At 40.4% G+C, this 12,819-nt stretch overlaps 1 protein-coding gene and 1 non-coding gene across 2 annotated transcripts; both read left to right on the top strand.

The window, feature by feature from the left end:
• The first annotated feature begins 958 nt into the window (after positions 1–958).
• H3-3a (H3.3 histone A) lies at positions 959–9,915 on the top strand. Its single transcript, XM_026405753.2, has 4 exons — positions 959–1,062; positions 2,571–2,721; positions 3,854–4,007; positions 9,266–9,915. Exons 2-4 carry the CDS (start codon positions 2,594–2,596, stop codon positions 9,392–9,394), a joined length of 411 nt encoding a protein of 136 aa, XP_026261538.1. The 5' UTR covers positions 959–1,062; positions 2,571–2,593; the 3' UTR covers positions 9,395–9,915.
• Positions 7,317–7,390, top strand: Trnav-cac (transfer RNA valine (anticodon CAC)). The gene has a single exon. It is a non-coding gene; the product is annotated as a tRNA-Val (tRNA).
• Positions 9,916–12,819: the final 2,904 nt, after the last annotated feature.

The following is a 12,819-nucleotide window of genomic DNA, read 5'->3' as shown; positions in this document are numbered from 1 at the left end:
CTACCAAATACTGAGACAAGGCCCACTCTGGCTGGTAGGACAAACTCCCAGGACAGGCCCTGTACAGTTAACGTTGTATTCCATACATTGTTTTAGAGGCTTACAAAATACAGCCATCTTGCATCAGGCACCCTGGCCCAGGGAGAGGGCGAGCCCCGTCCCCTGGTCCGGCAAACAGTCACCTCCGAGGGGTTGACTGTCCACCGCGCAGCCCGAAGCGCACCTTGGCTGCCCGCTCCGCCGCGGCTGGAGTCTGAGCGGATAAAGTTGTCCGCGGGCACTCAGCCCGACCCGCAGGACCCGGCCGCGCTTAGCCCGGAGCGACAGCGGGAACAGGACCGCCCGCCAGCTGCTGCAGCAGCCCCATCCGAAAGTGGGCGCGGGACGCCAGGTTTCCATTTGCAAGCTTCCTGTTGGGGAGTATTTTCAACTGGGGCGCGGCGACCTGGTGGCCGCGTCCTCCTCCCCGCCCCCACGCTGCCCGGGGCGCCTCGGGGGCGCGCGCCAGAGCCCGCGCGGGGGCGGAGCGGCCCCTCCCCCCGCATCGCCCGCAGGCCGGTTCCTCCGCGGTGCCTCCTCCCCTCCCCCTACTTCCCCTTCGGCTCCCCAAACCTAGGCTTCGGGGTCTCGATGACGTGGGCGCACGGAGTGGGGTGGGAGTACAGGACCGGGGGCAAGAGATAGATGGGGGCGGGCGGCCGTCTCGGCGGGAGCCGGCGGCCCCTCGGCGTGTCTTTTGTGTTTGTACACACACCGCGCGAGGCGGCTGGGAGGAGGGAGCAGGCGGCGCGCGGGGGAGGGGCGAGCGCGCGCCAGCGAACGGGCGCACGGGGGGAGGGGAGAGGGCGGGGCGCAAGCGGGGACTCGGGGGCGGAGCCGAGCCTTCCCTCCATTGTGTGTGATTGGCTGGCGCGCGGCGCGGGGGCGGGACGGCGTATGTTGGGGGATAGCCTCGGTGTCAGCCATCTTTCAATTGTGTTCGCAGCCGCCGTCGCGCCGCCGTCGCTCTCTAACGCCAGCGCCGCCTCTAGCTCGCCGAGCTCCAGCCGAAGGAGAAGGGGGGTAAGTTTTCCCATCTGCCCGCTTCTCCGGAACCGAGCCCCGCTTGCCGTCAGCCCTGAGCCGGGCCCTGCCGTTGAGGGGAAGGGACCCACAGCCCCTCTAGCTTAGCCCACAAACTTTTTGGCCCAGAAATGGAGGTGAGGAGTGAGTTTGCCTCTTCCCCCAGGCGGCGGCGGCGGCGGCGGCGGTTCTCCAGTCTCTCGCCGCCTCAGCCCTACAGCAGCAACGCGGCGCTGAGCCTGCTCTCCCTCCTCCCGCGCCCCTGGCTCCTCTTTCTTCGGTGAAATCCCGCCTGATGTCCCTTCCCCGGACCCCAAACCTTCACCACGACCCGCGCGGGCCCCTTAACTACCGCCCCCGGGTCCCAGCCCCCAGTTTTCGGGCGGGAAAGAGGTGGAAATCGCCGCCGCTTCCCACCCTGGGGTAACTCGCTTTTTGCTGCCTCCCCACAGTTGTTGCTAAGCTTCACCATCTTGTCTCTTCTCTGGTCACCGACCATATTTTTCCCCCGTTTCTCTCTTCCCCATTTTAAAAAGGGAGGAAAAAATTTAAAAGAAGGACATTTTTTTCCTTTTTTGGAGAAGTGGAAACTTGATGCATTTGAAATGCAAAAAAAACTTTTGCATTTTGGAGGGCGGCACGTGGCAGAGGATCGAGGTATTTTCGAGCGATTTGGTGTTTTGTCTCTTTGGAAGGGAATCGGATACGTTTTGCGATTGTTTCCATTTTGTTCTGGTCTTGGAGCCGAGTTGGTGCCTGAGCGAGGCGGGCAGGCTGGAGGGACCCTGTACCGAGGAACCCGGAGGAAGCAAAACCAAAAGTTTATGTGGTGCTTGGGGTGGACGGGTCGGTCGGTGTCGTGCGTTAATTAAAGACTGGGTGCGGGGCACTTTTATTTCATTGCGAAGCTTGTGAGGACTGGACGCGAGGACAGTGCTTTGTAGAATGCTCAGTGGTGGTAGCTGTTGTTCCCCTTGTTTATCGAGACGTCTTTTTGTCAACATTAACTGTAAAGATGCAAAACCAAGAATGTTTTCAGATATTTACAGCAATCCATTAACTGCCAGACGCGAGGGGGGGTGGGGGGGTTAAAACCTTTTTTTTTTTTTTGCTGTAATTTGACTCGACCTTTCAGTGGTTTGTGGCTTCTTTCTTTTGACTTGTTTGTGGCTCGAATGTTTACAGACATTTCTAATTTCTAATTAAAGAAATTAGATCAAAGGCTTTTATGGGGCTTTTTGTTTTGCCGTTTGTCGCTCAGAATTGGCATTTTGAAAGATGACTGGTATTAATACTAACAATTTTCTAGTACTACAGTTTGTTTCAAGAAGTCATATTTAGGTGATAGGCGTAATCCGCACCCTTTCACATTATATAACATTACGGACTTTTTTTCTATACCAATCATAGTTTCCAGATTTTTTGGGGGGGGGGGTAGTGACAGGGAAACTTGGGTGTTTAGTAGTTGCATATGGTGAATTTTTTTATTTTATTTTTAATGCTGGTAGGTAAGTAAGGAGGTCTTTCTACCATGGCTCGTACAAAGCAGACTGCCCGCAAATCGACCGGTGGTAAAGCACCCAGGAAACAACTGGCTACAAAAGCCGCTCGTAAGAGTGCGCCCTCTACTGGAGGGGTGAAGAAACCTCATCGTTACAGGTATTAAAGGAAGAAATGGGACAAAGTCTCCTGTAGTATCCAAATAATGTAACAAAAAAGATGATTAACAGTCAAACTTTATTTTAGGGAAACTGTTGTGCTTCTTTTTGAATATTTACTACTTGAATGCATGTGTGTGTGTAATTTAGTATTGGATCTTACTAGAAACATTAATTTTGAAGTCATAACTGATCTAGAGGCCTAAGGGGATCTAATCCATTAGTAAAAATGTTAATGGGATAAATTAACATTTAGTCAGCTGTTAGTATTTTTTGAATAATAAAGTGCTTTTTAAATTTTTTTCTGGGTAGCTGTTTTTGCTTGTGGTAAAACATTAGTCAAAATTGGGTTGTTAATAAAGTCCCCATCCCTCATTTAGTTGATTGGTTTATTTCCTCCTTTATTAGCTTATTTGAGTTTGGTCTAAGCAATGTTGTTAAGGACATCTGCCATTAGAGGGCAGAAGTTGTTCATAATTAGGTGGACTGCGAATTTTACAGTTATCCTATTCAGTGGAAGAAACAAGTCGGAATTAGGTAAAAAATTTTTTGTAGACAATTAGTTTTTAAAGAAGCCAGGCATAATAGTCACTCCTGTCATTCCAGTAACTTGGGAGGCAGAGCCTGGCAAGTTCAACATCAGCTTCAGCAACTTGGTAAGACCCTGTCTCAAAAAGTGCTAGGGACATAGCTCAGTGGTAGAACATACCTGGGTTCAATCCCCAGTGCTACCATCCAAAAAAAAAAAAGAAAAGAAAAGCTTCCAAACTTCCAAGAAACACTGTACAATCAGGAGTATACAAATTTCATTATTTGTGAGGGATGACAGAAGTCAAAATACAGGTATTCTAAAAAAAAAAAAATTTAAAGACCACTTTTTAAATGACACATTGGGTTATGTTGACAAGTCTTTGAGGGCTTTTAAAATAATCTAGGGTGCAGCTATATTAAAGAGTGGTACCAAAATGAAGAGCAGCTAAAGAGTCTTTATTAGCAGCCTGGCTAAGTAATATTTAATACTGAGGCTGAAGAATACCTGGATGGTTTGTTTTTAGAAAAATTATTGCATTTCTTTAAAGCTGACCACTTTTTTGTGTGGTAACAGTTTCTTTAATGTTAATTTTTTTTTAAAGGCCTGGTACTGTGGCACTCCGTGAAATTAGACGTTATCAGAAGTCCACTGAACTTCTGATTCGCAAACTCCCCTTCCAGCGTCTGGTGCGAGAAATTGCTCAGGACTTCAAAACAGATCTGCGCTTCCAGAGCGCAGCTATTGGTGCTTTGCAGGTAAAATGGTGGGTGGGGAAGATTCTTGAGAGTTTTTCTTTGTGCTGTGTTTAAAGAATGATTTTAAATCTTTGCATATGTTCAAGTAGTTGAGTCAGTGTGAAATGTAGGTGATTTTACTGTTGAGACTTGGGAAAGATTAAGTTACTCAAGGTTATGCATACAAAAAATGGCAAAATTTGAACCCATTGGATTCCAAAACCTGATGCAGATTCCATTATACCATTTAAATTTTTAAAAAATTGCACTAAAAGCAATGTTCAAAAAGAAAAAAATTCTGGTTTGGGTTATGACTATAGTAGGACATGGAGATCTGGAACCTAGAGGTCTTTTTAGTAGACCTGAAGAGACAAATACAATGTAGAGCTTAACATCTAGACAGAATAGGTGGCGTTAAAGAATTATGCATTAAGTTAAAAGTAGTGAGTAGTAGTTAAGGTTGAATTGATGATAGTGAAGATAATAACTGGACAAGTTAAGAGGGCAGGCATTTGAGGACTTGTAGTTTGCTAAAGAGGATTATTTATGGATTTCCACTTAAATGGAGAGCGTACTAAGCTTACTCTTAGCTTCATAGTGTTGGGACTTTGAGAAATAACTGTTCTAGAGGCTGTTATATATTAAAATAATTGCGACTTAAAGATTAAAACTTGAAATTAACAAAAAGAGGAGTTGGGGATATAGCTCAGTTGGTAGAGTGCTTGCCTTGCATGCACAAGGCCCTGGGTTCAATCCCCACCACCACCAAAAAAGAAAGAGAAAATTGATAAGGTATGTAGCGTGATTAACATCAATTGTTTTTTATATCATATGGTTGGCATTCTTGAAAATGTGGTTAAGACTGCCATCTCCTCAGGAGTATGGGGCAAAGAGTGATTAAAATGCAGATTCTAGGCACTATTGTAGACCTGAATCAGACTCGAAGGAGGGTCTAGAATTACATATATTCCATTGGAGGATTTTTAGGCTGCTGTTGCTGTGAAAATAGGGCTTTTGCTTTATATGAGAGAAAGATTTGATAGGTGGATTCTACCCTGAAGTGTAATTGGTTGAGCTGTTTCTATGGTTAGTCTAAACTTCATTTGATTGGTGAATTCCAGTAATAGGCACCCATTAAATTCTCAGTGGGTTGAAATTACTGAAATTTCAACTACTAAAATCTTCCCATGCTGTTACTTAGAACTACTAAGTCAGAACTATTCTTAAGATTCCCAAGATTTATAGGTATAAAAATACTAATTTTTGTTTTTGTAGTTATTGTTAATAGGACTATGCTTAATATAAAACTATACTGAAAATTAGCATTTTTGAGCTTCATTGTCAAAGTAGTAGTGTCAGTAATTCAGTCTTATAATTAGGATTACTTAATCTGGGTTAAAGGCTTTTGTCTTTAAAAATTGTTAGTGTGTAGATTTCCTTTGTTGCTATTATTCAGTTATGTTTGTCATTAAGTTTGGTTTTACTGGTTTGGGGCAAAATGTTTACATCTGCCTGTATTTCTAGCATTAATTCTGATTTAATTAGAAAGAATGATCTATTATAGTTTCTTTTGCTTTGTTTTGTTTGTGGTGCTGGGCATCGAACCCAGGGCCTTGTGCATTCGAGGCAAGCATTCTGCCAATTGAATATATCCCCAGCCTTTTGTTTCCTTTTTTGAAGCATACTCATTAATTCTGTTTAAGATATAAATTGATAATTTGCTGATGCAAGTAGTAAAATAGAAGATAGCAGTTGATATAGGATTCCGAGGCGCCCCCCCCCTTTTTCTTCCTTTTCTCTATTTTTGTTTTAGAATCACTCAGTTTATAACTTTAAATACATATTCCCGTGTTCACGGAGGATGCCCAAACCTTGGACAGCACAAAATCCTGCATATACCATGTTTTTCCTAGGTGTACATAGCTATGATAAAGTTTGTTTATAAATTAGGCACAGTAAGAGATTAATAACAGTAACTAATGGTAAAATGGAACGATTTTAACAATGTCTTTAATAAATTTTGTTTAAAATTTTATGAACTGTTTCTGGAATTTTCCATATAATATGTTGAAATCACAGTTGACCTGAAAGTGAAACCATGGATAAAAGAGGGGCTGTAGTATAGCTGGAGGAGGGACAGTCATTCAGTGAGTGGTAGAGAAGTTACATAAGAATTTGCCATAGATAATAAAAAATTGACTAACTTATAATTCTAGTCTTTGCCTTTAATGTCTGACACTTTGAACTAAAATATTCTCCTATTAAGAATGAAAGATGGGCTGGGGATGTGGCTCAAGCGGTAGCGCGCTCGCCTGGCATGCGTGCGACCCGGGTTCGATCCTCAGCACCACATACCAACAAAGATGTTGTGTCTGCCGAGAACTAAAAAATAAATATTAAAAATTTTCTCTCTCTCTCTCTCCTCTCTCTCTCTTTAAAAAAAAAAAAAAAGAATGAAAGCTGCGGGCTGGGGGATATAGCTCATGTGGTAGAGTGCTTGCCTCTCATGCACAAGGTCCTGGGTTTGATCCTCAGCATCACACACACACGCAAAATGAACACTGGTGTTTTGAAACGAAAGAGTCATAAATATATTCAAAATGTTGTAAATTTGACATTTGTCTTTAAGTTGTAAGGTCTTTTTCCTTCTGCTGTTATTTCAAAATGTATTCACTGGTTTAAAAATAATGTGGTAGTCAGTCTTTAATCCTCTTTACAGTCAATGTTTAAGGGATGTTGGAACATTGGTAATAGAATAAGAACTACATTTGTCATGGGCAAACCCTCCTCTGGTTTCAGTAATCTCCAAGTTGATCAGACACAACCTTAAATACCAGTAGTTGGGGTCTAAGACAGCAGTGAGAGCCTTAGCTCTGCCATACCACATCTGAATTGTATCAAACACACCAATAAAAGATACCACTCTAAATGATCTCAGAACCATGCACCTGTTGACATGTCCATATAGCAACTTTTGTTGCATTTCATAGAAACATTAAAGGAATGCCTAATCCTAAAATGATGGGTTGAACAAAATTAAACTGATTTATTTCTGAGGAACTTCATTTGTTTTATCTATGTATTGTGAAGCCCATGAGAAGGCTACTATTTGCCATGTTTTTAGCCCATTTCTAGACTATACCAAGAATGAGTCCCTGAATATTGAATACTTGATTTTGATATTGTTGGAATAGATAATAGAGTCAAATTGCATAGAGTAGATACTTTTCAGGTTAGAGTTAGATACAAAAACAAACTAGTAAATATCATCTACTTGAGCAAGGCATTGTGAGTACAAAATGAAATAAGATATTAAAAGATTTGAGGGGCTGGGGATGTAGCTCAGTTGGTAGAGTGCTTGCCTCACATGCACAAGGCCCTGGGTTCAATCCCCAGCACCACAAAAATATATATATGTGTGTGTGCGCATGCATACGCACGCAATATGAATGCCAGGGAAGTAGGAGTTCAAGGTTACCTGCACTAGAAACGTAGACAGAAGGAATGCTTGCTTGCTTTTTCATGGAGTCTTGAACTAAATCTTAAGGCTAATAAGATTTAGTTCTTAATAACAAATGCTAAAGAATGATGTAAAAATAGTAAAATTTGGATGCAACAAATTTTTACGGAATAGAAGCAATAAAGCTAAAAGGGATGAACGTATAAATATGAAGGTCTAGTTCCAGTGGTATACCACTTGTCTAGTATGCAGAAACCCTGTGTTGAATCCCCAGCACCAAAAAAGTAAAAAAATACATTTCGTAAAATGGAAAATGTAAACCTTTTGAGTTAGTTTTTGTCATGTTCATGTTTTTAAAAGTGGACTCTTGGGTTTTATTTCGAAGTCATTGGAGGAGGAGGGGTGTGCTCAGGATTCAATCCAGGGCCATTAGCAGGCTGAACTACTGAGCTATGTCCTCAACCCTTACCCTAAATATATCTTGATCACAGAAACAGCTTTTCCTTATGGAGAGAGAAGAGGACCAAGTAACTTTTCATTTGATGCTCTAAATCAAAAACAGTTGGACTGGTGACTGTTAAAGTGGTAATTTTGTCATTTCAAAATGAGGTGGTTTTTTTGTTTGATGCCTTGGATTGAACCCAGGGGCACTTCACCATGGAGCCAATATCCCCAGCCCTTTTTATTTGAGATAGAATCTTGATAAGTTAAAGTGGAAGTTCCCCTTCACATGCCAAGTGTCAGTGATTCATACAGCCAAGCTTTTGAGTGGTACTATTGATATGCCTTGAAATAAAATTGTAGTCAAATAGGGGAAAACTGGCGGGATCAATACATAAATGCTATTACAGATTGGGATCTTTAGAAGGGTTTAAGGTGGGTGCAGTGTTGTATATTTATAATCCCAGCTCTTCAGGAGGCCAAGGAAGGAAGATCACAAGTTTAAGACCAGCCTGGGCAACTTAGCAAGATCCTCCCTCTCTCTCAAAACGAAAAAGTAAATAAAAGTCTGGGATTGTAGCTTTGGGTCTGGATTCAATCCCCAGTACTGCAAAAAGGTTTTTTTTTTGTTGTTGTTGTTTTTAAAGAAGGGTGAGGATGAAGCTCAGTGGTAGAGTATTTGTTGCCTGGCATGTTTTTAAAGCCCTTAGTTTAGTCCACAGTAACCTTCCCCCCACCCCAGCCTGTAATGAATACTAGAAATATATAAGTATTCTTATTATAAAACTTGTTAAACAAGATAGGACTAGAAGTGTATCTCAATGGTAGCCCACTTGCCTAGCATGTGTAAGGCCCTGGTTTCAATCACCAGCACCACAAAGTAAAAGAATATAAAGTAAGGATCATGTATGGTAGAATCCAGTTAACTGTATTGCAGTGTTGACAAGATGAAGGTTCAGATATTGGAGTGAGTAGGATTCAAAATAAGGACACCAGGCTGGCATGAGATTTGAAGAATCCTATTAATAAGTGATTTGACTTGTGTTATTTCATGAGGACTTATAGACAAAGGTGGGTTTGTTGTTCTGTTTTTGTTGTAGATGGACACAATACCTTTATTTATTTTTATGTGGTGCTGAGGATTGAACCCAGTGCCTCAAATGTGCTTGTCAAGCACTATTACTGAGCCACAACCCCAATCTCTAGACGTACAAGGTTTTTTGGTTTTCTAATAGGTTTTTAAATGTAATTATTTGGTTAAAAAGTCAATATCTTGTGAAGTATATTTTTTTAGGATTCAAAAACTTCATTATAGTTAATGTGTCTTAACTGTTTTGGAAATAACACCATTAATAATTTTTCTTTATTCTTGTTGCAGGAGGCAAGTGAGGCCTATCTGGTTGGCCTTTTTGAAGACACCAACCTGTGTGCTATCCATGCCAAACGTGTAACAATTATGCCAAAAGACATCCAACTAGCACGCCGCATACGTGGAGAACGTGCTTAAGAATTCACTATGATGGGAAACATTTCATTCTCAAAAAAAATTTTTTTTTTCCCTCTTCTTCCTGTTATTGGTAGTTCTGAACGTTAGATATTTTTTTCCATGGGGTCAAAAGGTACCTAAGTATATGATTGCGAGTGGAAAAATAGGGGACAGAAATCAGGTATTGGCCGTTTTTCCATTTTCATTTGTGTGTGAATTTTTAATATAAATGCGGGGATGTAAAGCATTAATGCAAGTCAAAATGTTTCAGTGAACAGGTTTCAGCAGTTCAACTTTATAACAATTATAAATAAAACTGTTAAATTTTTCTGGACAATGCCAGCATTTGGATTTTTTTAAACAAGTAAATTTCTTATTGACGGCAACTAAATGGTGTTTGTAGCATTTTTATCATACAGTAGATTCCATCCATTCACTATACTTTTCTAACTGAGTTGTCCTACATGCAAGTACATGTTTTTAATGTTGTCTGTCTTCTGTGCTGTTCCTGTAAGTTTGCTATTAAAATACATTAAACTATACTTGCTTTTGGTCTTTATTAATCAACCTTATCCATACAATTAATTCAAAGGTTCCATATTAAAAACTGATTTTAGCTACAAATGCTTCAAGACAAAACTATTGGTGTGGATAAGTATAAGCTTAGCATGGAAAGGAAATGAGGCTTTATTTCTTTTCTTTTTTTTTTTTAGTTGAACACAATATATATTTTTTTTTAATGCGGTGCTGAGGATTGAACCCTGGGCCGCGCACATGCTAGGCGAGTGCTCTACTGCTGAGCCACAACCTCAGCCCTTTATTTCTAATTTTTAAAAATGTGTAGATGGTAAATATTTGCCAAAACCAGATCTTAACTCTGGATATACATTGTGTTGATTCTCACACCACCTGGAAATAGTTGAATCTGTGTTGAATACTAAATGTACACTCACAAAAGTACCAGGCTGTTAAATTTAACTCAAAAAGTATCAGTGTATTGCAGCTCTGGCTGTTTTATGATGTGTACTTGATAACCCTGCAAGTACTAATAGTTCATAAGCTACATTTAGCATTGGAATGATTAATGTGAAATGAAGATAACATAAGACCTAATGTGACATTAAATTGAATGAGACCTAATTACTGGGCTAAGAACAAACTTGGATCAGTAAGGTGTAATAGTTGGCTTTGGAGGTACTGGCATTTCTTCCTCTGCTTATGTTTTTTCAATATAAGATACCAAAATCCAGTAGTTATTAAAAACAATTTTTAGAAGTAAACTGTCTCCATGGGGGAGGAAGTTATGTTAACTACTGGAATCCATTAGGGACTAATTATTTACAAGTAGATTATATACTTGAGGTTCTTTGAGCCCTAATTTGTTTCCATCCCACCCCACCCCACCCTAGTACTGGGGATTGAGCCCAGCAGTGCTCTACCACATCCCTAACCCCTTTTCTTTCCTGCTCTTGATAAATTGCTAAAACTTGGAATCCTACTTCAGCCTCACAAGTGACTGGAATTACAGGTGTGCCTGACTCCATCCTAACTTAAAGCTTTAGCAAACCAAAAGTATTTTTTCCTTGTCCCATAAAATGGTTGTAAGCAGTTAATTTGCCAGTTTTTTAGCATTATGTACCTTATTTAGATAACCAATGAAGTGTATATTACCAAAAGTTAGCATTATGTAATGGGCTTTGCATTCAGTGGTAATATGCAAATGTATGATTGAACTTAATCATGGTATGTTAATATTTGTGCAATGATTGCAGCTCAATGGTAGAGCACTTGCCTAGCATGTGTGAAACACTGGGTTCAAACCCTAGCACCACATAAAGGTATATTAAAAAATTGTATTATATTCCTTTGAAGAAGATAACATTCCTATTTATAAGTGAAGCAATTGAATGGAAAGTGTTCTTAATTGAGTTCTGACCAATATGCATAGAAGTTTTGAGCTTGAGTCTATTCTTTGACTCAGGTGTTGAATATCATCTGCCTGCCTATTGGCTCCTAGGTTAGTGCTCAGTTACTGTGAGGCTAATAATCCTTTTCCCTACCATGCTTTGGGGATAGTATATGATAACTGCTAAGTCAAAATTTATAGCAAATTGCAGTTGGGTCCAAACCATGTGTGAGCTAAAATCACTGTTAAGTTTCAGCTTTTGAAAGTAACTTAAAGAAATAGCTAGTTAACACCTTAAAATTCCAGATTAAAAACTAGAAAGTTACATTGTAAGAAAAAAGAATTGCAGGTAAGTATGTCTTAGGAAAATCAATAATACTAAAACTGGAAGGATTTTTGGAGGGGCTTTGGGATGTGGCTCAATACCTCCACATACACTGGGCCCTGGGTTTCATCCTCAGCTGGGAAAAAAAAAAAGTGAAAATATCATTCCCTTAAGCAAATGGGAAATCTTATTTAACTATCGCAAATAGATACCCAATCTCTTGCCCTTTATCTTGACCACATAAGAAATAAATTCAAGTTTACAAATACATTGAAGTCCTGTTATATGCTGTAGATGCAAAGGTATGCTCCAACTTATTTAATTCTATGAGATGGGTACTGTAATATCCTGTTATGCAGAAGAAATTGCCAAAGTTAAACAGCAAATGGAGGTTGGTGAATTTGTCCCCAGGTAGGCCAAATTTAGGACCATACTCTTCTTAAAAAAGCAATTTTGCTATAAATTGTAGAAGTTTAAGTCTTGGCCTTAGTAGAAACAAATGGGCAGGGGGAGACACAATGAGGAATGAGGGGGACAGATTTTAGAAAAAATTAAGCCTGTGTGCAATCAAACCATGCTGTTCACCACCTGCTCATTCCCCCATTTCTCTCACCTCTTCAATTTCTTTTGGCGCTTCCTCCAAAATCGCATCCAAAAGTTTCCACTTAACACTTCAACCTTCCTAGTCCAAGCTGCTATTGTCTCTGACCTGGACTCATAATAATTCATCTACATCCATCCCCTCTGGCCTTTTTTCCACAGAGACCACAGAGAAATGACTCTAAAACTTAAACTGTTCCAGGTCATTTTCCCACTTACTAAAAATATCTCATGGCTTATCATGGCAAACTACATAAACTCTTCACAATCTCATGAGGCCTTAATGTGATCTGGCCTTTCCAATCGATTCTCCTTCTACGACTTAAGCCCCAGCCAAACCCTTTACCCACATATCTTTTCCCATATTCTTTGGCTTTTTTTTCCCTTAATATTTATCAAAATCTGAAATTACCTTGTTAATTTGTTTACTTTTTTATTGAATCTACTTTCACTAGACTGCTATAAGAACAGGAGTTTTATTATGTTTCCCATTGTAGCTGCATGCTGTTAGAATAAACCTACATACAAATCTAATTAACGCCTAGAATTGAATATTAATGCTTGCCTTCCAGTTTTGGGTTTTTTCTTTGTTTTTCAAGTCTGAGGATCAAACCC

This window comes from Urocitellus parryii, chromosome 9 (assembly GCF_045843805.1).
Source record: "Urocitellus parryii isolate mUroPar1 chromosome 9, mUroPar1.hap1, whole genome shotgun sequence".
Classification (NCBI taxonomy): domain Eukaryota; kingdom Metazoa; phylum Chordata; class Mammalia; order Rodentia; family Sciuridae; genus Urocitellus; species Urocitellus parryii.
The sequence above is the reverse complement of the archived record's forward strand: the minus strand, read 5'-3'. Positions and strand labels throughout refer to the sequence as shown.

Coding starts and splice junctions, on each gene's coding strand:
- H3-3a (XM_026405753.2), top strand. CDS start 2,594: ATGGCTCGTACAAAGCAGACTGCCCGCAAATCGACCGGTGGTAAAGCA. Junction 2,722..3,853: donor AAGAAACCTCATCGTTACAG/GTATTAAAGGAA, acceptor TTTTTTTTAAAG/GCCTGGTACTGTGGCACTCC. Junction 4,008..9,265: donor CAGCTATTGGTGCTTTGCAG/GTAAAATGGTGG, acceptor TTCTTGTTGCAG/GAGGCAAGTGAGGCCTATCT.